The sequence below is a fragment of the Schistocerca nitens genome, chromosome 8 (assembly GCF_023898315.1).
Source record: "Schistocerca nitens isolate TAMUIC-IGC-003100 chromosome 8, iqSchNite1.1, whole genome shotgun sequence".
Lineage (NCBI taxonomy): Eukaryota > Metazoa > Arthropoda > Insecta > Orthoptera > Acrididae > Schistocerca > Schistocerca nitens.
The window spans coordinates 84,946,583-84,971,988 of record NC_064621.1 but is presented as its reverse complement, the minus strand read 5'-3'; the positions used below and the strand labels follow the sequence as shown (position 1 = coordinate 84,971,988).

At 44.3% G+C, this 25,406-nt stretch overlaps 1 protein-coding gene across 1 annotated transcript in view; it reads left to right on the top strand.

The window, feature by feature from the left end:
• The window catches only part of LOC126199400 (tubulin polyglutamylase ttll6-like), a gene marked incomplete at its 5' end in the record, with an annotated part of 426,833 nt that overhangs the window by 333,445 nt on the left and 67,982 nt on the right, over positions 1-25,406 (top strand). Inside the window, 2 exons of the mRNA XM_049936319.1 lie at positions 5,247-5,393; positions 5,688-5,733. Of these exons, the coding sequence (XP_049792276.1) occupies positions 5,247-5,393; positions 5,688-5,733 (193 nt within the window). The remainder of the gene's footprint in view (positions 1-5,246; positions 5,394-5,687; positions 5,734-25,406) is intronic.

The window sequence follows — 25,406 nt, the reverse complement described above, 5'->3', positions numbered from 1 at the left end:
GGCGGCGGCCAATTAAATACCCTCCACCCGCGGCACACTCCCTCCGCTGTCTGCGCCCCGCGGCACGGTCGCGCGGTGGAACAGATTGCGACGGTGTCTGAGATGACGTCGGTGTGACGGCTCTGTCCGCCGTGGTCGTCACAACTATACGTTTGCTCGATTTACCCTCAATTAACCCAATCGCTGGTTCCCAAGCATTGGTAAGATTATAGCCACAGTCACGGTTTATGAGGTCATCATTGGTGCAAATTTCAATGACCTCTCTAACAACGCTGTCCCAGTATCTTGACGTCTGTACCAGAATCCTCGTGCGTTCATACTCCATAGCGTGATTTTCCGACAAACAATGTTCAGCGACCACCGACTTGCTCGGATACATCAGTCAGGTGTGCATCTAGTGTTCACGGCATCGATCCTCAACGGTACGCATCGTCTGACCGATATACAACTTGCCACGTTGACACGGAATCTGGTACACGCCAGCCTTCCTCAAACCGAGGTCATCTTCGGCGCTCCCCACCAGTGCACGAGTTTTATTCGGAGGACAAAACACAGTTCCGACCCGGTGTTTCTTCAAAATGCGGGCGATTTTCCCCGAGAGTGCGCCTGCATATGGAATAAACGCAGTGCCTACCTCCTCCCTCGTGATTTCATCCATCTCCACAGGTTGTGCTGTAGTGGTTGGGCGGAGAGCACGTTGAATCTGCCACGCTGAGTACCCATTTTTTCGAAATACAGTTCTCAGATCTTCCAATTCCTGGGGTAGACTCTCTGCATCAGAGATAGTGCGCACCCTGTGTACTAGAGTTTTAAGTACCCCTTTCCTCTGTGAAGGGTGGTGGCAGCTGTCTGCGTGCAAATACAGATCAGTGTGCGTTGTCTTCTGATACACCCCATGACCTAGGGTGCCGTCAGCCCTTCTCTTGACCAAGACATCAAGGAAAGGTAATTTACCCTCCGTTTCAGTCTCCATAGTGAATTTGATGTTGGGGTGTATAGAGTTTAGATGTGTAAGGAAGTCAAGGAGTTTATCCATACCATGTGGCTTTTTCCGTTACGTGGACGACACGTGTGTTTCATTAGTCCATTTATGGCACTGAGCCAAAATGGAGTATTAGTTTATCAATTTTGGATTTACTCCATTTACTGAGTAATATGTTCTTCATGGTCACCTATTTCATAAAATTAACTAGTATCCAGACCAGCTAATAAAATCCAGATAACCATGCTTCTGCTCTTGCTAGTGGACTTCATCTCATTTGCAGTGTTTTCAGGGTTAGAGGCTGAAAGAAATCCTTCTGATTTTATGTATTGACCAACAATATTTCTTCTTTCAACACCAATCCATTTATATATCTTTATACATTGAGTTAATTGTCATCAAATATGTATATTACATCCATATCACAAATATTTGGGAACAGATATCTTGTACAATGAGAATATGTTTTGGCAAACAAAACAACCAAGGATGTAAGACCAAATGACCGTTTATGTAACTTCTTTTCTGCTTGCTTCTACTATGTCACCATTGTTATCATGAGTGCCATTCTTCCATGGCTATAACACACCTCCAAGCTGTGACATCTAAGAACAAGTACCCCACAGCAGGTGGACAAGCTAAACTTGTTACCCTGTCTTGCAGATAAGTTGTGCCCATGTATTTACACATAACAATAAAACATTTCTCCAACAATATGCTGTCTGAAACTTAACTACTAATAAAAAATGTTTATTAAATATCATAATTATCTTTTACCATTTAAAAGGATTGAGTGTATAACCAATCATTTGCCCTAAAATAATGTGTTACATCTCAAGCTACAGGGACATAATGCATCCGTGTTTCAAGGAATTACAACATGAATGGAAAAGTGAAGATGTGACAGATCAAGAGCATTATAAAAAGAATAAATAAATAAACCATCCAAGTACTGTACACTGCTGAAAGTTTTGTTCACCTGAAAGCTGGCCTTATACACGTTAACCATGTTGTCATGTAAATGTCGATGTTTTGGGCACACTAAAATGGGATCTAAAGTGCAGATGTGGTTTGGCTGTCGACAAAGAAAATTCTTCGTGTATGGCTCCATCCATGTGTGTGAATTGCTCCAAACAATATTCAGTATGGAGCAGAGGAGAGAATGGGACTGGAAAGCATGGTCACCCAGTATATCCCATACTCTCAGATGAAAATGCATTGGCTCTGCAACCACCTACTTTTGTAAAATCACGTGCAACAGTGTGGATCAATGACTAGTGTTTGTATCCAGGCAGTGATTGTTGATGAAAGCACAGCTAGCACCTGTAAATGCAGATGTAAATCCACATTGAAGTAGACATGGGAGTTGTGGGCTACTTACGGCACCAGGATGGGCGGCAGTTAGGGGTCAAGGCAAAGATGCCTGCCACTGGAGGCTTCACTGAAATAATAGTGACAAGGCGAGTTCTTTATTATGACTCATGTAGATACAGATGGATGCCATGGTGCAGCAGCTGTGCCACCTGTCGGCACATGATCGGGTGCTGCAGTGTGTGTTGACAGCAGCTGCCTGGTCTGCAGTTGTGACATGCCCAGGATTGCCGACACAAACAGCCTTGCTGCTGCAAACAGCATGCCAGCGTACTGTGGCCACCAGCTGCCTCTGGCTTCTGCATTGCTTTGCTACTAGCCTTCCACTGAAACAGCAAGAAATAGTTGCAGCCATTACAGCACTAGGAACTAAATCAATAAGTATGCATAAAACAAAAACAATATTGGTCAGATGAGAAAAATAATGCACCCTCACAGCATGCAGGTAAGGAAGAGCAAAAGAAAGGTACCAGTAACAGACTTATCTACATCCCCAAATATCTAACCATGCACTAAAAAATCTACTCACCAAGCAGTGGCAGGAGGACATACGTACACAAGGTATTACATATGCCAGCTTTCAGAGCCAATGGCTCCTTCTTCTGGCAGAATGGTTGAAGGGGAAGGAAGATGGGCGAAGAAAAAGGAATGGTGAGGTTTAGGAAGAGGGGTAGAGTTTGGAAAAGCACCCAGAATCCCAGGTCAGGGAAGACTTACCAGAAAGGAGAAAAAGTCTTTCCTTCTCATACCATCCAGTAAGTCTCCCCTAACATGGGGTTTTGGGTGACTTTTCCAAATTCTACTTCTTTCCCTAAACCTCTCCCTAAAGAAATTCCTGGTCCATTGCCAGGCCACTCCCACTTCCATCCCCTTGCCACAGGGGTCACATCCCTCTGGAAGACCAAAGTGCAAGACCTAGAAAATCAGCACATACTATTTCAGTCCAGTCACAGGCTTGTTCTATCCCATCAGAAGCAGAAAACCCGTGAAAACAGCCACGTCATATAGCATTCCTGCTTAAATTTGTGCTTTGTATTATATGTGGACATGATCGCTAACCAACTGTCCAACAAATAAATGGTCACTGATAAGTGGTCACTGCCAAATTGTGGCCAAAAACAAAGTTGACGATCCAGTGGTGGAAGATGCAGTTGTCCACAAAATGCCCAAGTTCAGTGGCTGCTTCACAACCCATGCCATCAGTATTGTTTCCCCCAGCACCAGCTTTTCTGAACTACAGAAGATGGGAGTTATACTTGCAATACATCCTTGCTTCTGTAATCCTTAGAGTTTCAATCTCTGCTAACTAACTACACTCTACCATCACCCAACAGTTTCCCCCTCCTCTTTCCTGTCACCCCTTCCAAGTTCATACCTTCTTGTCATGCAATTATTTGGTGGGTGATCTTGTTTACTCCTAAATTATATAAATGTATGAAGTGTACTGTACATAGTTAAGTCAGCCACTCCCTTCCAGCAGGCTGAGGTGTGGTGCTTAGTCACATATAACAGGACACCGTATTTTTAGCTATGGCTCTTCTTTTGGGAGGAAGGACACCTATTCACACACAGACCATCAAATGCACACTACTGCGGCCACGGCTTCACGGATTATTAGAGAGCCATTGCCCGGGCTGATGGATGTGGGGAGGGGCCAGGGAAGTCACAAGGCAAGGAGGGGTCAGGTGAGGCAAGAGCAGGAATACACATGTGTCAGCAGCTGCATCACAAGAGGAACAGAGAATAAGAGATACATTTTACATATACTCCATCCAAAATTTCCATTATTCCTCGCTGGACTGGAGATTTTCTTTGCTCATGGACTGGGTGTTGTGTTGTCCATAAGTTCATATCATCATAATTTACATTCTACTACTGAGATCACTGTAAAGACACATCCTGAAAGCTCGTAAATTTAAAAACCACCCATTGGAAAATCCAGGATGGAATGTAACAAATTTGTGTATTCTCTCACCATATAGCGGACATCCTGAGTCGCAGATAGGTACAACAAAAAGACTGTCACAAATAAAGCTTTCAGCCATTAAGGCCTTTGTCAGCAACAGTTGACACACACACACACACACACACACACACACACACACACTCTCTCTACAGTCTCAGGCAACTAAAACCAGTTTCCTGAGACTGCAGTCACGTGTGTGAGTTTCTTTTGCATGAGTGTGTGTGTGTGTGTGTGTGTGTGTGTGTGTGCGTGCATGCGTGTGTGTGCGCGCGCGCGCGCGTGTGTGTCTGTCGCTATTGTTGACAAAGGCCTTAATGGCTGAAAGCTTCATTTGTGACAGTTTTTTTGTTGTGCCTGTCTGCGACTCAGCATATCCGCTATATGGTGAGTAGCAACTTTCCTTTTCATAATATTGAAAAAAAAAAAAAAAACATCCATTATCTTTATGAATGTATGGAGTGTATTATTTGTAATTTTAAATATGTGTGCATAGAAATCACTTCCACCTGTATACATTTAAGTTGCCTTGTCCAATATCTTCTGCATAAGTGCTTTTGTAGACAACAGGACCAGTAAAAATACTATAAAATACAATTCAATAGGACAATTACACCACAACTCACACATCTTGCCCACTTCCCATTTTTTTCATTCTTGTTTGAGTTTCCATTTAGAATTTTACTGTTAGTAGGCTTGACTGATTTGTCCTGATCTGAAGATCTTGAAAGGACTGGTGAATATGTAACGTGAAGCAACCATGAACCATGTTTAGTAGATTGCAATTATACATTATCTAACGTGTAAGTATGAAGATTAAATTTCTTCCTTGTTGCATTTGTGTGTCATTCTCAGTTTCTCACAGTTGTTACTTTTCAATTTCATTTCAGTCATTTTGTAATTACATCCTTTGAGTATTATTGATTACAGATCTACAAAGCAATGATGAAAAATGGTACTTTGCGACCTATTGATGAACAGAAATATGGATTGTATGGGAAATTGGGATACATAAACAAGATGATAACAGCAAATGCACGAAGATTCCCTCTAATGACTGGAACACAGTGCGCAAAAGTAAGATTACACTCATTAATACAGAGAAATTGGCCAGTAAAAGTGTTGAAACATTTTCAGTTGTTAACTTCTTCTCTCTTCATTGCTTCTTAACTGAAGTAAATTTTGAATTTTACATGAAAATTGCACATTAATTACAATATAAATTTATTCCAGTCTTCATTTTGACAGACCTCTCAATTTTATTTACAGTTGGCTCATTTTTTCTTTTCTTAAATACTGATAAATTATTTACCTGTGTCTTATAATTGGAATATGCAGCAAAACAGTTTCTTAAGAAAAATTTTGTTTCAGATGCAATCTGAAGAAAAAGTACGAAGTATGTTGTTAGAAACACAGAGTAAGTGAAGTTGTTGTATTATTTTATTCATAGCTGTTTTATTAACATTACATGGATAGTATTGTTTCAGTAAATTGTAAATTTTCAGTCTGGTAGAGAAATCGGGCAAGTGGAAACTTGAGTTACTTTATTGTTAACCATGACTGAGTCCATAAATTCAAGCTAGATTCATTCATGCAAACTGTTGTGTTTATAATATTATTAACACCATATGATGGTTCTAATCATAGAGTTTTATATCTTGCATTTGTTATACCACACATGTTATTATGTGGATTTTCACATTGCATCTCACAAACATTTTATAGGTTAGTGTAATGAGTTGTCACACTGTTAAGCCGTTCGACATGCTACCAGTTCTTTCTTTGAACTCTACTCGACCTGGAGAATACCCAAATTTTATATATGTATAGCTATGGTGTTCTTTCAATCATTGACAAAGGTCTTCTTAGGCACTTGTGGGTTTTATTGTTGTTCTGAAGAAGGTGTAGTTATCTACGCCGAAACCTGGGTTAACACTTAACACTAGGTGCTTTTTTCGCAATCGAGGCGGCTTTTTAGTTTTTTACTATATTAACCAACAATTGCTGATGGCTGCGATGTTGAAGGTTCTTAAATTTTACACCCATTGTTTTTGAGGGCAGTAAATGCAGAAGCTGACAGTGAGGCACCTATGTTGATGAAACATGTGAAACTAAGTAGTATCACCCAAAAGATTGAAAGAAGCAAGTGACCACTCCACACCTATATCTATATACATACTGTTATAACGTCAAGTTTAACAATTATACACTCCTGGAAATTGAAATAAGAACACCGTTAATTCATTGTCCCAGGAAGGGGAAACTTTATTGACACATTCCTGGGGTCAGATACATCACATGATCACAGTGACAGAACCACAGGCACATAGACACAGGCAACAGAGCATGCACAATGTCGGCACTAGTACAGTGTATATCCACCTTTCGCAGCAATGCAGGCTGCTATTCTCCCATGGAGATGATCGTAGAGATGCTGGATGTAGTCCTGTGGAACGGCTTGCCATGCCATTTCCACCTGGCGCCTCAGTTGGACCAGCGTTCGTGCTGGATGTGCAGACCGCGTGAGACGACACTTCATCCAGTCCCAAACATGCTCAATGGGGGACAGATCCGGAGATCTTGCTGGCCAGGGTAGTTGACTTACACCTTCTAGAGCACGTTGGGTGGCACGGGATACATGCGGACATGCATTGTCCTGTTGGAACAGCAAGTTCCCTTGCCGGTCTAGGAATGGTAGAACGATGGGTTCGATGACGGTTTGGATGTACCGTGCACTATTCAGTGTCCCCTCAACGATCACCAGTGGCGTACGGCCAGTGTAGGAGATCGCTCCCCACACCATGATGCCGGGTGTTGGCCCTGTGTGCCTCGGTCTTTTGCAGTCCTGATTGTGGCGCTCACCTGCACGGCGCCAAACACGCATACGACCATCATTGGCACCAAGGCAGAAGCGACTCTCATCGCTGAAGACGACACGTCTCCATTCGTCCCTCCATTCACGCCTGTCGCGACACCACTGGAGGCGGGCTGCACGATGTTGGGGCGTGAGCGGAAGATGGCCTAACGGTGTGCGGGACCGTAGCCCAGCTTCATCGAGACGGTTGCGAATGGTCCTCGCCGATACCCCAGGAGCAACAGTGTCCCTAATTTGCTGGGAAGTGGCGGTGCGGTCCCCTACAGCACTGCGTAGGATCCTACGGTCTTGGCGTGCATCCGTGCGTCGCTGCGGTCCGGTCCCAGGTCGACGGGCACGTGCACCTTCCGCCGACCACTGGCGACAACATCGATGTACTGTGGAGACCTCACGCCCCACGTGTTGAGCAATTCGGCGGTACGTCCACCCGGCCTCCCGCATGCCCACTATACGCCCTCGCTCAAAGTCCGTCAACTGCACATACGGTTCACGTCCACGCTGTCGCAGCATGCTACCAGTGTTAAAGACTGCGATGGAGCTCTGTATGCCACGGCAAACTGGCTGACACTGACGGCAGCGGTGCACAAATGCTGCGCAGCTAGCGCCATTCGACGGCCAACACCGCGGTTCCTGGTGTGTCCGCTGTGCCGTGCGTGTGATCATTGCTTGTACAGCCCTCTCGCAGTGTCCGGAGCAAATATGGTGGGTCTGACACACCGGTGTCAATGTGTTCTTTTTTCCATTTCCAGGAGTGTATTTCAGAACGACACAACACATATAAGTCACAGAGTAAGTTGACAAGCAAGACATGTGTACACGTTAGCATTCGAATGAGCACTGAGTCCCAGTCTAGCGGCTGCTACTCGGCTGGCCGCTTAGGTGGTGCAGCTGCTGCATGGCTGGCAGACAGCGCCGCACGTAGAGGACACGCGTAATTGTGCGGCGGCACTTTGAATGATCGGTGAGGCACAACACTTTTCCCTCCTTTGAAATTGTTGCACTGGTCTTGATGGAGGTGTCCTGGAGATGGATAACGTCCATAGGCGTTGTTTGACTCGCCGTAAAGTCTCTAGGAGGAGGCTTCCCGTACGGACGGAAGTGTCCCCGATGATAATGGGTCGAGATGACAGGAGACGTAGGGGTCGAATCTGTTGGTGCCCCCTGCACCAATCTGCCCGTTGCGGCAAGTCCAGTTTATATGACAGGAGACATGGGCGATGTGTCGGCGTCCGTTGGAGGAGGAGGCGAGTAGATTTGCTCTGACAGAGGATGGTCATCCGGTTCCTGCATGGGCACGTCTCCTGGTGGTGTCCGTTCTTGTGCTGGCATCGCGATGACGGTGAGAGGGCTGCGTTGTGAGTATTGAGAGATGCCAAGATCCCGAGCGTCAGGTAAGGCCAAAAGTGGTGTAGCAGCATTCGGAACAGGCGTTGCTGGCACACGAGGCCGAAGCTGGTCCAAATGACGCACTGCAACACCCGTGTCCATCTGGATTTCATACAGGCGCCTGCCACGGTGTCTTAAGATGCGGCCCGGGCTCCATTTTGGCCGCCTGCCATATCCCCGTACCCAGACGAGGTCATCGGCGGTGAACCGGCCAAGGGAAGGCACCCGCGGCCGTGAGGTGGGAGGCCGCAGAAGATGAAGTAGCGTGCGGGGCTGTTGGCCATGTAAGAGCTCAGACGGGCTGTGGTCGCCCATGGGGTTGAAATGGTAAGACGCCAGAAACAGGAGAAGTGCATCATCAGCAGCAGAAGAAGTCAGAAGTTTCCGCATCTGAGCCTTAAATGTGCGGTCCAGTCGTTCAGCCTCACCGTTGGATTGTGGATGGAACGGCGGGGCTGTGACATGCATAACGCCGTGACGAGCACAAAAATCCGCAAATTCAGAAGAGGCAAATTGGGGACCATTATCAGTAACAAGAGTAGAGGGGAGGCCTTCCAAAGAAAAAATGCGGGCGAGAGCACTGGTGGTTGCCGCGGTGGTAGGCGACGTGCAACAGACAATGAAAGGAAAGTTAGAGTAGGCATCAATTACGAGGAGCCAATAAGTACCTAAAAAGGGTCCCGCAAAGTCAGCATGAATGCGCTCCCAGGGCTTCTCAGGCGAAGGCCACGGTGACAAAGATGACTTCGGGGCAGCGGCCTGTGACGCACAAGGGCCGCAGGCAGCGACCATGTGTGCAATTTCAGAGTCAATGCCAGGCCAGTACACATGATGGCGTGCCAGAGATTTTGTGCAAGACACACCCCAGTGCCCTTGGTGAAGGAGGCGCAAGACCGAAGCACGCAAAGACGCAGGTACCACGACACGCTGTCAGTGGAGAGGAGGATAACACCATCCCTAGCTGTGAGGTGGTAGCGCAAAGCGTAGTAGTTCCGCAACAGATCAGAAGTCTTAGCAGACGGGCGATCTGGCCTACCCTTCTGAACACAGCGTAAAACCCGGGAGAGGGTAGGGTCAGAACTCGTAGCAGTGATGGGGAACCCGTCCACAACCCGCTGCTCGGCAACATCCAGGTGGAAACACAAAAGTTCGTCCCTATCGAATGCCTGATCAGGACCCATGGGAAGGCGAGACAGAGCATTAGCATTTGCATGTTGAGCCATTGGCCGGAAATGAATCTCATAATTGAAACGAGACAAGTAAAGAGCCCAACACTGGAGGCGGTGTGCAGCCTTGTCGGGAAGTGACGTTGATGGATGAAACAAGGAAACAAGTGGTTTGTGATCCATAACAAGATGAAATTATGAGCCATAGAGAAAAACACCAAACTTATGAAGAGCATAAATAATGGCCAAAGCTTCTTTTTCAATTTGAGAATACTTTTGTTGGGCATCTGTGAGCGTTTTGGAGGCATAGGCAATGGGTTGTTCTGAACTGTCAGAAAAACGGTGCGCAAGGACTGCACCGACCCCGTATTGAGAGGCGTCTGTGGCAAGAACAAGATGTTGGCTAGGTCGATAAGTAGCCAGGCACGGGGTCTGTTTCAGCATAGTCTTCAATTTCTGGAAAGCCGCATCGCATGACGCGGACCAGTGAAAAGGCACGTTTTGATGCTGCAGACGGTAAAAACTTGTGATAGTATGCTATTTTCCCCAAGAAAGCCTGCAGTTCCTCAACAGATGTAGGGCGAGGAAGGGCATCGATCGCAGCGACAGTTTGCTGAAGCGGACGAATACCATCCCGAGAGAGCTGAAACCCCAAGTACGTGATAGATGCCTGAAGAAATTGTGATTTCTGAAGATTACACTTAAGACTGGCAGTCTGTAAGACATGAAAAAGTGTGCGGTGATTTTGAAGATGTTCTTCAGTGGTGGAGCCAGTGACAACAATGTCGTCCATGTAATTGATACACCCAGGGACAGGGAGCAATAATTGTTCCAAGAATCGCTGAAAGAGAGCAGGGGTGCTAGCAACCCCGACTGGCAAGCATTGGTATTGATAGAGGCCGAAAGGCGTGTTAAGGACCAGAAACTGCTGGGAAGCAGCGTCGAGAGGAAGCTGATGATAAGCTTCTGACAGGTCAATTTTAGAAAAATACTGGCCTCCAGCAAGTTTAGTGAACAGTTCTTCAGGACGGGGCATAGGGTAAGTGTCGATGAGGCATTGAGCATTTACAGTGGCTTTGAAATTGCCACAGAGACGAATATCACCATTTGGCTTAGCAACGACAATGACAGAAGAGGACCACTCACTGGAAGTGACAGGAAGCAAGACCCCTGAAGCAGTGAGACGATCCAGCTCCCGTTTGACCTGATCACGAAGGGCCACAGGAATGGGCCGAGCCCGAAAAAACTTAGGCCGAGCAGTGGGTTTGAGCGTGATATGAGCTTCAAAGTCGTTTACACGGCCTAACCCAGGAGAAAAAAGGGATGAAAATGTCGTCAGCAAGGAATCCAGTTGAGCATAAGGAATAGCATCAGAGACAATATTGACAGAGTCATCTATGGAGAACCCAAAAACGCGAAAGGCATCGAAACCAAAAAGATTTTCTGTGTTGCTCTGGTCAACCACAAATATGGGAACAGTGCGAATGACGGATTTGTAAGATACCTCAGCATTAAACTGTCCCAAGAGAGAAATCTTCTGTTTAATGTAAATCCGTAATTGCCGAATGACAGGTGACAGGAGTGGAGAACCCAACTGAAGATATGTCTGAGAATTAATTACAGTGGCAGCAGAACCGGTATCCACTTGCATGCGAACATCTCGGCCAAGGATTTGGACAGTGAGGAATAACTTCCCTGAAAGGGAAGAAGTGCAATTGACAGACAACACAGAATCAGACATGTTCATGAACATCATGTATGCGGTCGGATTTGCAAATGGAAGACACATGACCTTTCTTTTTGCAATTGTGACACACAGCCCAACGTTGGGGACAATCCTCACGTGAATGTTTCGTAAAACACCGCGGACATGAAGGAAGTTGCCAGGGGTTTTGCTGCAGTTTCTTAGCGGATTGTTTACGGCTAGGCCAAGGCTGCACGAGGGAGCGCACTGCGGCCACGTCGGCCGGTGGGGACGCGCCGCAAGCGTCGTCAACAGCGCACAGAGGTTGTATTTCCCTGACATAACCCCACGTCTCTATTTGCGCCCCAGCGGTGCGAGAAATTTCAAAAGACTGCGCAATGGAGAGAACTTCATCTTGAGTCGGATTCGCCAACTGAAGGGCATGTTGCCGAACTTCTTTGTCGGGTGCCGACCGTATAATAGCATCCCGTACCATGGAATCGGCATAGGATTCTTTGTGAACGTCAGTAACAAATTGACACTTTCGACTGAGGCTGTGAAGTTCAGCAGCCCAAGCGCGATAGGATTGATGTGGCTGTTTTTGACAACGATAAAAGGCAACACGAGAGGCTACCACATGCATTTGCTTTTGAAAATAGACAGACAGAAGTGAGCACATTTCAGCAAAGGACAAAGATGCAGGATCCTTCAAAGGAGCCAATTGTGACGACAACCGATACATTTGAGGTGAAATCCAGGAAAGGACATAGACTTACATGGTTGTTCGTCCGTGACATGAAATGCCAAAAAGTGCTGTCGAAGACGTTTTTCATAATCAGACCAGTCTTCCGCCATCTCGTCGTAAGGAGGAAAAGGAGGTACAGCCAACGATGAGAAACGCCCCGCATTTGATGCCGCAACGAAATCGCGAATCGCCGCTTTTAGAAGCGTTTGCTGTTCAAGGAGATTTTGCAATAGTTGCTCGACAGTAGCCATGGAACCCTGTGTGTCAACGGTGAAAAGGAAAAATCCCATCCTTGTTGCCAATTGTTATAACGTCAAGTTTAACAAATATATTTCAGAACGACACAACACATATAAGTCACAGAGTAAGTTGACAAGCAAGATATGTGTACACGTTAGCATTCGAATGAGCACTGAGTCCCAGTCTAGCGGCCACTGCTCGGCTGGCCGCTTAGGTGGCACAGCTGCAGCATGGCTGGCAGACAGTGCCGCACGTAGAGGACGCGTAATTGCGCGGCGGTGCTTTGAATGATCGGCGAGTCACAACACATACTCTACAAACTACTGGAAAGTGCATGGTGGAGGTACCTAGCATAACCAAATTTTAGGATTTTTTTCCCAGTCCAGTCACTCATTTGGAAAAAATGTCTAAATGCCTTTATGTGTGCAATAATTACCCTAATACTGTCTTTATGTTACCTATGAAAATAACACATAATGGGCTTAAGAATGTGTCTAGAGTCATCAATTAATGTTGCTTCTTGAAATTTTGTAAGTAGGTTTCCACCGATATTCGGTGACATTTGCTGTTTGCATAGTGCCTTTTTAAAGATGCCTGTATTACAGTTTTTACAGTATGAGACAATATAGGATCAATACATTTTCATAAGCAACAACAATGATGGTTAATACATACATACATTAGAGCAAAATGTTATTTTGTTGAACTATGAGCTGGGTACTCTTCAAATGACAAAAATGATATGACCTATTTTTCTTAGTAGAATTTTGAGTTTGTGTTTTTATCCACGGGATTTAGAAAAGTCAATCTAGAATTTTCTGAAAACTTACCTTTTGTAATTGAAGTATTTCATTTATCAATGTGTTATTCTACTAAAATTCTGTGGTTTGAAAACAAAAAGAACAGGGCTACAGTACTGTGGCACTAGGTTTTTGAAAGGATTATGTATATATTAGATTATGGAAACCAACACTTTTGAATAAAGATAACTTTTCAATTACACTGTTTTTAGAAAAGAAGAGGCCTGTCAGGTAAGATAGACATTTCATAAAATAAACAACACATAAAATAAGGGAAAGGCAACCATTCACCAACAGAAGATTGATGCATGGAGCACAGAAACACATAACAGAATACAGCATTCACACTATCTTTTATGGACTACTTCTTTTTCATGCAAAAGTACAAACATTCAAACACACAAATGCACACTCCCATAGCCATGGCAAGATTAATTATTGGTACACAATCATTGAATGGAGCTGATGGAGGTGGGGAGAGATAGGAGAGGGCACAAGAAGGGGGTAGCGGGAAAAAGGCAGGTCTTCAGGTATATGCCTCTGCGCTGCACTAGAGGAAGGCAGGAATGCAGATGGTACAGCAAGAGAGATGCAGGAAGAAGGAGAGGGGACAAAACTAAGGGGGAAGAAAGAGAGAAAGGTAAAGAGGGTGAATGGGAGGGGCAGCCTTGGAGTCTCTCCTGCTGCCCCCACCTTGAGTCCTTCCCTCCCCAGCTCCATTAACTCAGGCAACAGTTTTCAATAATTGAGTGTCAATAATTATTCTTGCCATGTCTACAGGAGTGTGTATTTGGGTGTCAGTGTTGTTTGGTGTCTGAATGTGTGTACTTAAAATGAGCTAACGCTCGAAAGCTAGTGTGTATGCTGTTCTATGTTACATGTTTCTAAGTTCCAAGTATCAATCTGTTATAGGTGAGCAGTTGACTTTCCCTTATTTTACATATTGCTCCCTCCAGGAATTTCCATTATTGTTATGAAACATATAATGAGTACCAAGGTTAAAATTACAAAGGCAAGTGGTTTTTACAAATTGTTAATTTTGAATATTTCTTTAAATAAAATGATCTACATGAACTATTTATGTTGTTATCAGCAGCCTGTAAACTATGCACTCAGTGACAAGTTTTTGAAAAATACTACTTTGATAATGATTTGGATCATTAAGATACAATGCATGTGGCACAGAGAGCAGAAAAGGGGGGAAATACAGTATTAAGCATGACCTGACCTCAAATGAAACAATTTCACATTGGCACATTCAACACCAACTTATATATATGAATTAATGTGTCCCAGTTTTGTGTCATTGATATTGCCATCATTGGATATTGTGTTTGTGCATTTTGTAAAGTGCATAGTTTTATGATTCCGAACATTTGCAAGAAGTTGTCAGTCTTTGCACCACTTTTAAATCTTATCAAGATTTGACTAAATATTTAAGAAGTACTTCAGACAGTAGTACATCATAAATAATTGCACTATTTGCAAAAAGTCTAAGGTTATTATTAATATTGTCTGCTAGATTATTAATATAGAATATGAACAGCAAGTGGGCCAACACTCTTCCTTGAGGACACCTGAATTACTTCTACATCTCTACTTTCTATCCAAGAACTCCCAAAAAGCAGTGGAGCTCCCATGATACTAGGTATTAGTTGCGATCCAAAATGGATATCAGCGATAGATTTGGATTTTATCTTAGTGTTTATTGCAAGATATAGAAATAAAATCATAATACAGACTTAGATACCACTTTTTGCCCCATACTATAATACTTTTCTAATAAACATTTGTGTGGTACAGGAGAGTTGCTTTTCTGAAGTCAAGAAATACACTCCTGGAAATTGAAATAAGAACACCGTGAATTCATTGTCCCAGGAAGGGGAAACTTTATTGACACATTCCTGGGGTCAGATACATCACATGATCACAGTGACAGAACCACAGGCACATAGACACAGGCAACGGAGCATGCACAATGTCGGCACTAGTACAGTGTATATCCACCTTTCGCAGCAATGCAGGCTGCTATTCTCCCATGGAGACGATCGTAGAGATGCTGGATGTAGTCCTGTGGAACGGCTTGCCATGCCATTTCCACCTGGCGCCTCAGTTGGACCAGCGTTCGTGCTGGACGTGCAGACCGCGTGAGACGACACTTCATCCAGTCCCAAACATGCTCAATGGGGGACAGATCCGGAGATCTTGCTGGCCAGGGTAGTTGACTTACACCTTCTAGAGCACATTGGGTGGCACGGGATACATGCGGACGTGCATTGTCCTGTTGGAACAGCAAGTTCCCTTGCCGGTCTAGGAATGGTAGAACGATGGGTTCGATGACGGTTTGGATGTACTGTGCACTATTCAGTGTCCCCTCGACGATCACCAGTGGTGTACGGCCAGTGTAGGAGATTGCTCCCCACACCATGATGCCGGGTGTTGGCCCTGTGTGCCTCGGTCGTATGCAATCCTGATTGTGGCGCTCACCTGCACGGGGCCAAACACGCATACGACCATCATTGGCACCAAGGCAGAAGCGACTCTCATCGCTGAAGACGACACGTCTCCATTCGTCCCTCCATTCACGCCTGTCGCGACACCACTGGAGGCGGGCTGCACGATGTTGGGGCGTGAGCGGAAGATGGCCTAACGGTGTGCGGGACCGTAGCCCAGCTTCATGGAGACGGTTGCGAATGGTCCTCGCCGATACCCCAGGAGCAACAGTGTCCCTAATTTGCTGGGAAGTGGCGGTGCGGTCCCCTACGGCACTGCATAGGATCCTACGGTCTTGGCGTGCATCCGTGCGTCGCTGCGGTCCGGTCCCAGGTCGACGGGCACGTGCACCTTCCGCCGACCACTGGCGACAACATCGATGTACTGTGGAGACCTCACACCCCACGTGTTGAGCAATTCGGCGGTACGTCCACCCGGCCTCCCGCATGCCCACTATACGCCCTCGCTCAAAGTCCGTCAACTGCACATACGGTTCACGTCCACGCTGTCGCGGCATGCTACCAGTGTTAAAGACTGCGATGGAGCTCCGTATGCCACGGCAAACTGGCTGACACTGACGGCGGCGGTGCACAAATGCTGCGCAGCTAGCGCCATTCGACGGCCAACACCGCGGTTCCTGGTGTGTCCGCTGTGCCGTGCGTGTGATCATTGCTTGTACAGCCCTCTCGCAGTGTCCGGAGCAAGTATGGTGGGTCTGACACACCGGTGTCAATGTGTTCTTTTTTCCATTTCCAGGAGTGTACTTCATCTACCTGACTGCCTTGATCCATGCCTTTCACATTGTCATATGAGTTAGGATTTGCATGAGTGATGTTTTCAGAATCCATGTTGGTTGCACTGAGACAGTCATTCAATTTGAATACCTCATTACATTTGAGCTCATAATGTGTAACAAGACCCTATAACACATCAAGGGCACCCACATGATAGCTTGTAGGGTGGTCTAGACTTGTGAATGTGGAATATTTTTAATAATTTGGAAGACAAATGGCAACTTGTAAATAGCCATAAGAAATTATAGTTCCAACCATGTTAAAAACCTGTATAATATTGAAAAATCCAGGATGGAATGTAACAGTGTCATGAAAAGGATAGTTGCTGCTCACCATATAATGGAGATGCTGAGTCGTGGATAGGCATAACAAAAAGACTGTCACAAAATGAGTTTTTGGCCAACAAGGCCTTTGTCAAAAATAGGCAAAATACACACACACACACACACAACACATTTTCTGGCAGTCTTTTTGTTGTGCCTATCTGTGACTCAGCACCTCCACTATACAGTGAGTAGCAACTATCCTTTTGATAATATTGTTGCATAATGTTGACTTTTAAATCATTTTCTTGAAAGAAAAACAGCTGACTATACCAATTTTGTCCTTTCCCTGAGAACTAGAGATTGCTGCGCTCCAACCGCCACCCAATTCCGCCTTTGTGGCTGGGTATGGGAGTCCTTGCAACAGATGGATGTCAAAGATATTAGATGGTAGTTTTGTGGATCACTTCTGTTACCCTTGTGTGGAGAAGTGTAGTCTTTGCTTTTTTCCCGTATTGGGGCACAGCTTTGTGTTCAAAGAATCTATGGGATGGTTGAAATCTGAGCTAACTTAGCCACAGATTCTGTGTCGGATCTGGTAGGGGTTCCATCAGGCTTTGCAATATTGTCACATTTCAGCTGTTTCTCAGCACCAGTGACATATATCTATATCCACTCTTCTTTGCATTAGTGGGAGAATTAAACTGAGGGTAATACTCCTGGATTTTCCTTTAAGGAAACATATACTTCCACATTCATTTTATTCAGTTGATGAGTATCTAACAGTCATAGTGATAGTGAAACATCAACTCTACTTGAACCTAAATTTCACTTATTGTAAATCTTATAATTCAAATTATTTTGAATGTTTGCTGTGTTACTAAATTATAGCATGCAAATCTGACAAACAACTTACACAATGCATGTTGAGATGTACTGTTATATTGTATTATTATATCTTATTATTGTAACTAAACATACATATCTGTGCTACATATTTCTGTGTATGTGTTTTTCATACATCGCACAGCATATCTTTTTTTATTTTGTACAACATAATATTCTTGGCACCAAAATAAATAAACAGATAAGATTGCAAATGTAGTTCAACATACCTGCTTTTTCCTTAATTTCAGTTCCTGTGTGATTCATGAATAGTAGTCACTGAAGGGTTTACTCGGTATCCTCATGATAGTGAAACATTGTACATTGTGCAACATAATATTCATGGCACAAAAACAAATAAACAAACAAGATTTCAAACAGAGTTCAACGTATCTGCTTTTTCCTTAATTTCAGTTCCTTTGTGATTCACGAATAGTAGTCATTGAAGGGTTTACTCAGTGCCCTCATGACAGTGAAACATGTTTCATTTAGCATCTCTCTCTTTGGACAGGATGTCCCCGGAGGAAAAGTCAGTATCCAGGGATATGACAGGAATGATCACATGAAGCAAAACACTTCCTATGGATGTATGCACTACTCCACATTGTTTATTAGATAGAACACATTTAACAAACATTTGTTTTTGGGTCAGTGGCATGCACATATGTGACTTACCTACTCGAATGTGCAGTTGTCCATAGTGTGTTGTGAGTCGTGTAGGTCAAGAGATTGAGAGTGAATCAGAAAAAAAAGGCATCAGTTAACTGTCTTTGTATATACTCCAGTGCCACAAGTCTACACTAATGAAGACTATGCAGATATGGTGTTCGTTTATGGCTTTTGCAGTGTTAGTGTTCTGCTGCTGCCAAAGAATACCATTGACATTTTTGAACATGTTGAATTTCTGATCATAGAATGTTTACCAGAAATTAAATACATATTCTTCCAAGTTTCCATTTTTCTTATGAATGTGTAGTTCAACAACTCTGCAAGAGCAGCAAGACATTGATGAAACGGTAAAGTGTAATGCCCATGCCAGCACACAGTGACAGTTGGGGCATATTGATGTCTTACAAGCATATATAAAATGTTTACCCATTTCACATACAGTCTGTCCGCAATGGTCACATTGGAAGTAATGTCACACAACTTGAATTTTGTCATGGGTTAAATAACAATCATCATTTGCTTCCATTAATACTATTCGCTGACTAAATCATGTTTGCATGGAATGGAATCAACAACACATAATAGTCATCAGTGGTCACAATAAAATTCACACACTACAGTGGAAGCCAGTTTCCAAGTTCTTTTTTTTATCAGTGTTTGGTGTGTCATGATTGGTAACCTGTTGACAGTTCCAGTCATTTTAGTTGAGTGAATGATGGAGCTGAGTTACTTGCATTTTTTGAAAATTCATTTGTTGAACACCTTGAGGATGTCCCTGTAGCCATGTGGACTGCAATGTACTTCCAGCATGACAGAGCCCCTTGACATTTTACCAGACATGTTAGGGAATATCTCAACTGCACTTAACCTAGTTTCTGGATTGTTCATGGAAGTACAGTTAACTGGCCACCAAGATTGCTAGGCTTTACACCATTTGATTTTTTGTTTATGGGGTTGGATGAAGTCTTGAAGTGTAGTAACAAAAATGAGAATAAGTGAGATGAACTGCTTGGTCATCTCATGGATGCTGCTGCCTTCATTATGGAACATGCTGAGGCACTCAGACAAGCAACACAATGTGTTCTCTCAAGAGTGCACAAATGCACTGAAATTGACAGTGGGATATTTGAACATTTATTGTGAACTATACAACAGCTTCAATGTGACATGTATAATCATGCTTAGATGTGAATGTATTACAAATAAATATTTTTCTATTGTTACTTTGTACAATGCATGTTGTAATGTTTACTAACAGTTGTACATGTATATGAAGTGTGTTCAAAAAGAAAATGAACTTGCTTATTGTACAACACTGTCCCCTTCAAAATAGTCCCCTCTACTGGCAATACACCATTCCCATTGTTTCTTCCAGTTTTGGAATGTCTCCTGGAACACATTTTATTGTAAGACACACAGGTTTCTCATTGCATGGTCCTGTTGCTCTCTGTGGTTTGGAAATGACATCCTTTCAACATGTTTTTCAGTTTGGGAAACAGGAAAAAGTCTGCTTGGGCTACGTCCAGAGAATATGGTGGATGGGACACAACAGGAATTTGATATTTTGCTAGATAGCTGCAGACAAGGAGTGATGCGTGAGCTGGTGCATCATCATGACGCAGCTTCCAACTCTGGCTTCCCACAGTTCAGGCCTCTTCCTGTGCACCACATCCCTCATGCATACTAGGATTTCCTGGTAGACTTCCTTGTTTACCATCTGACCATGTGACACAAATTCATGATGGATAATGCCTTTGTAGTCAAAAATCACAACCAACATCACGTTGATCTTTGACTGAATTATGAGTGCTGTTTTGGACAATGTGACCACCCATTGCCCACCCACTGTGATGACAGCATCTTCATTTCAGTATCATAGTCATATACCCACGCCTCATTGCCTGTTATGATGTTCTTCAAAAAGTTTTCATTGTCATTAACAACTGCAAGCAGTTCCTCACACATTTCAACACTGGTCTGTTTCTGAACTTCAGTCAACAAACTAATGGTTTCGGCGACAAGAGAAGTGGTGCAAAACTGGATTGCGAACTTCACACTTCTCTTACTACAGTTGACTTACTTGAAACATTTAGCTGATCCTCTTCTCTGGATATGTGGCTGTGTCGATCTCCACAACTTGAAGAAATAATGCTGGTTAGAGGAACCAAAAAATTACTATCTCTCTCATTTGAAATAACTCAGTACTCTCATACTTTCAGTTCAGATAAGGTGTATTTTCATTTCCACAAGTTTCATATAAGCATACAAACTCTTGCAAGTCAGTTACACTGATACCCATTAGATACAATTAAATGTAATCACAATTGCCTGGTTTTAACAACCAAATTATTTCTCTTGTGGCAAACACTTGTTGGTGTTGTTCGCCTGTCCCGCTTATCATCTTCTCATTACAAACTTCCAACCTCACAGTAGATGCGTTTCCACTCTCTTACTTACTTTTTTAAAACATCGGGTGTTCAAGATGGTGGAAGGCCGAGTGTCTAGAATTTACGCCGAAATTCTGGAGTTACTACACATCCCTCCCCTTAGCTCGAACGCACGATATTTTATTCATATTCATTATGTACTTTAATGTCCCACATAACACTAATTTACATTTTAATCAGTATACATTATATTTCTTTTAGTAATCATGTACTTAATATCTAGCTCTTCTTTTTTCGTTTGGATAATAACTATCTGAGCATTTCACCTAATGTTGGAGTTAGTACTTTTATACAAAGGCACAGGCGGTGTTTAGAAAGGATAGATTGCATGCAACCAGAGGTGGCGTGTTTGTCGCTGTTAGTAGTAGTTTATCCTGTAATGAAGTAGAAGTGGATAGTTCCTGTGAATTATTATGGGTGGAGGTTACACTCAACAACCGAGCTAGGTTAATAATTGGCTCCTTTTACCGACCTCCTGACTCAGCAGCATTAGTGGCAGAACAACTGAGAGAAAATCTGGAATACATTTCACATAAATTTCCTCAGCATGTTATAGTCTTAGGTGGAGATTTCAATTTACCAGATATAGACTGGGACACTCAGATGGTTAGGACGGGTGGGAGGGACAGAGCATCGAGTGACATTATACTGAGTGCACTATCCGAAAATTACCTCAAGCAATTAAACAGAGAACCGACTCGTGGAGATAACATCTTGGACCTACTGATAACAAACACACCCAAACTTTTCGACTTGTAAGCGCAGAACAGGGAATCAGTGATCATAAGGCCGTTGCAGCATCCCTGAATATGGAAGTAAATAGGAATATAAAAAAAAGGGAGGAAGGTTTATCTGTTTAACAAGGGTAATAGAAGGCAGATTTCAGACTACCTAACAGATCAAAACGAAAATTTCTGTTCCAACACTGACAATGTTGAGTGTTTATGGAAAAAGTTCAAGGCAATCGTAAAATGTGTTTTAGACAGGTACGTGCTGAGTAAAACTGTGAGGGACCGGAAAAACCCACCGTGGTTCAACAACAAAGTTAGGAAACTACTGCAAAAGCAAAGAGAGCTTCACTGCAAGTTTAAACGGAGCCAAAACCTCTCAGACAAACAGAAGCTAAACAATGCCAAAGTTAGCGTAAGGAGGGCTATGTGTGAAGCGTTCAGTGAACTCGAAAGTAAAATTGTATGTACCGACTTGATATAAAATCCTAGGAAGTTCTGGTCTTATGTTAAATCAGTAAGTGGCTCGAAACAGCATATACAGACACTCCGGGATGATGATGGCATTGAAACAGAGGATGACACGCATAAAGCTGAAATACTAAACACCTTTTCCGAAAGCCGTTTCGCAGAGGAAGACCACACTGCAGTTCCTTCTCTAAATCCTCACACAAACGAAAAAGGAATAGAAAAGCAACTGAAATCACTCAACAGAGAAAAGTCCACTGGACCTGAAAGGATACCAATTCGATTCTACACAGAGTACGCGAAAGAACTTGCCCCCCTTCTAACAGTCTTCAAGAAGGGTCATTGGGCAGATGTGCTAAACTATAGACCTATATATCTGACGTCGATCTGTTGTAGGAGTTTAGAACATGTTTTTTGCTTGTGTATCATGTCGTTTCTGGAAACCCAGAATCTACTCTGTAGGAATCAACATGGATTCCGGAAACAGCGATCGTGTGAGACCCAACTTGCTTTATTTGTTCATGAGACCCAGAAAATATTAGATACAGGTTCCCAGGTAGATACCATTTTCCTTGACTTCTGGAAGGTGTTCAATACAGTTCCACACTGTCGCCTGATAAACAAAGTAAGAGCCTACGGAATATCCGACCAGCTGTGTGGCTGGATTGAAGAGTTTTTAGCAAACGGAACACAGCATGTTGTTCTCAATGGAGAGACATCTACAGACATTAAAGTAACCTGTGGCGTGCCACAGGAGAGTGTTATGGGACCATTGCTTTTCACAATATATATAAATGACATAGTAGATAGTTTCGGCTTTTCGTGGATGATGCTGTAGTATACAGAGAAGTTGCAGCATTAGAAAATTGCAGTGAAATGCAGGAAGATCTGCAGAGGACAGGCACTTGGTGCAGGGAGTTGCAACTGACCCTTAACATAGACAAATGTAATTTATTGCAAATACATAGAAAGAAGGATCCTTTATTGTATGATTACATGATAGTGGAACAAACACTGGTAGCAGTTACTTCTGTAAAATATCTGGGAGTGTGTATGCGGAACAATTTGAAGTGGAATGATCATATAAAATTAATTGTTGGTAAGGCGAGTACCAGGTTGAGATTCATTGGGAGAGTCCTTAGAAAATGTAGTCCATCTACAAAGGAGGTGGCTTACAAAACATTCGTTCGACCTATACTTGAGTGTTGCTCATCAGTGTGGGATCTGTACCAGGTCGGGTTGACGGAGGAGATAGAGAAGATCCAAAGAAGAGCGGCGCATTTCATCACAGGGTTATTTGGTAAGCGTGATAGCATTACGGAGATGTTTAGCAAACTCAAGTGGCAGACTCTGCAAGAGAGGCGCTCTGCATCACGGTGTAGCTTGCTGTCCAGGTATCGAGAGGGTGCATTTCTCGATGAGGTATTGGATATATTGCTTCCCCCTACTTATACCTCCCGAGGAGATCACGAATGTAAAATTAGAGAGATTCTAGTGCGCACAGAGGCTTTCCGGCAGTCGTTCTTCCCGCAAACCATACGCGACTGGAACAGGAAAGGGAGGTAATGACAGTGGCACGTAAAGTGCCCTCCGCCACACACCACTGGGTGGCTTGCAGAGTATAAATGTAGATGTAGATGTAGATATCTAGGAACTGTGCAGACAACATTCTTGATTTCCAGTCACAGACTCCAGGTGCCATAGACACTTAATTATTTCTTTCTTCATTCTAATTCTCTGTACTATTTTTTCTTTAGTACATAATATTTTCATTACCTACAGTATCTTGTAGTCTAGAGGAAATGAAATTGTTCTTTCTGACACTCATAAAAATAAAACAATAATGCTAGTGTTATATACACTCCTGGAAATTGAAATAAGAACACCGTGAATTCATTGTCCCAGGAAGGGGAAACTTTATTGACACATTCCTGGGGTCAGATACATCACATGATCACACTGACAGAACCACAGGCACATAGACACAGGCAACGGAGCATGCACAATGTCGGCACTAGTACAGTGTATATCCACCTTTCGCAGCAATGCAGGCTGCTATTCTCCCATGAAGACGATCGTAGAGATGCTGGATGTAGTCCTGTGGAACGGCTTGCCATGCCATTTCCACCTGGCGCCTCAGTTGGACCAGCGTTCGTGCTGGACATGCAGACCGCGTGAGACGACACTTCATCCAGTCCCAAACATGCTCAATGGGGGACAGATCCGGAGATCTTGCTGGCCAGGGTAGTTGACTTACACCTTCTAGAGCACGTTGGGTGGCACGGGATACATGCGGACGTGCATTGTGCTGTTGGAACAGCAAGTTCCCTTGCCGGTCTAGGAATGGTAGAACAATGGGTTCAATGACGGTTTGGATGAACCGTGCACTATTCAGTGTCCCCTCGACGATCACCAGTGGTGTACGGCCAGTGTAGGAGATCGCTCCCCACACCATGATGCCGGGTGTTGGCCCTGTGTGCCTCGGTCGTATGCAGTCCTGATTGTGGCACTCACCTGCATGGCGCCAAACACGCATACGACCATCATTGGCACCAAGGCAGAAGCGACTCTCATCGCTGAAGACGACACGTCTCCATTCGTCCCTCCATTCACGCCTGTCGCGACACCACTGGAGGCGGGCTGCACGATGTTGGGGCGTGAGCGGAAGACGGCCTAACGGTGTGCGGGACCGTAGCCCAGCTTCATGGAGACGGTTGCGACTGGTCCTCGCCGATACCCCAGGAGCAACAGTGTCCCTAATTTGCTGGGAAGTGGCGGTGCGGTCCCCTACGGCACTGCATAGGATCCTACGGTCTTGGGGTGCATCCGTGCGTCGCTGCGGTCCGGTCCCAGGTCGACGGGCACGTGCACCTTCCGCCGACCACTGGCGACAACATCGATGTACTGTGGAGACCTCACACCCCACGTGTTGAGCAATTCGGCGGTACGTCCACCCGGCCTCCCGCATGCCCACTATACGCCCTCGCTCAAAGTCCGTCAACTGCACATACGGTTCACGTCCACGCTGTCGCGGCATGCTACCAGTGTTAAAGACTGCGATGGAGCTCTGTATGCCACGGCAAACTGGCTGACACTGACGGCGGCGGTGCACAAATGCTGCGCAGCTAGCGCCATTCGACGGCCAACACCGCGGTTCCTGGTGTGTCTGCTGTGCCGTGCGTGTGATCATTGCTTGTACAGCCCTCTCGCAGTGTCCGGAGCAAGTATGGTGGGTCTGACACACCGGTGTCAATGTGTTCTTTTTTCCATTTCCAGGAGTCTAGATTTCAAATTTACCAGAATAATTCCCACAAAATGTGTGACTTCTGCCACAATATTGTCCTTTTCCCTGTAGGAACAGTACCTATACCTTACATACGGGTTGACCCTATGAGTGCACCTACTCCTACTGTTTCGGTAGGTACACCCCTCTTCATTCCTTTTTTC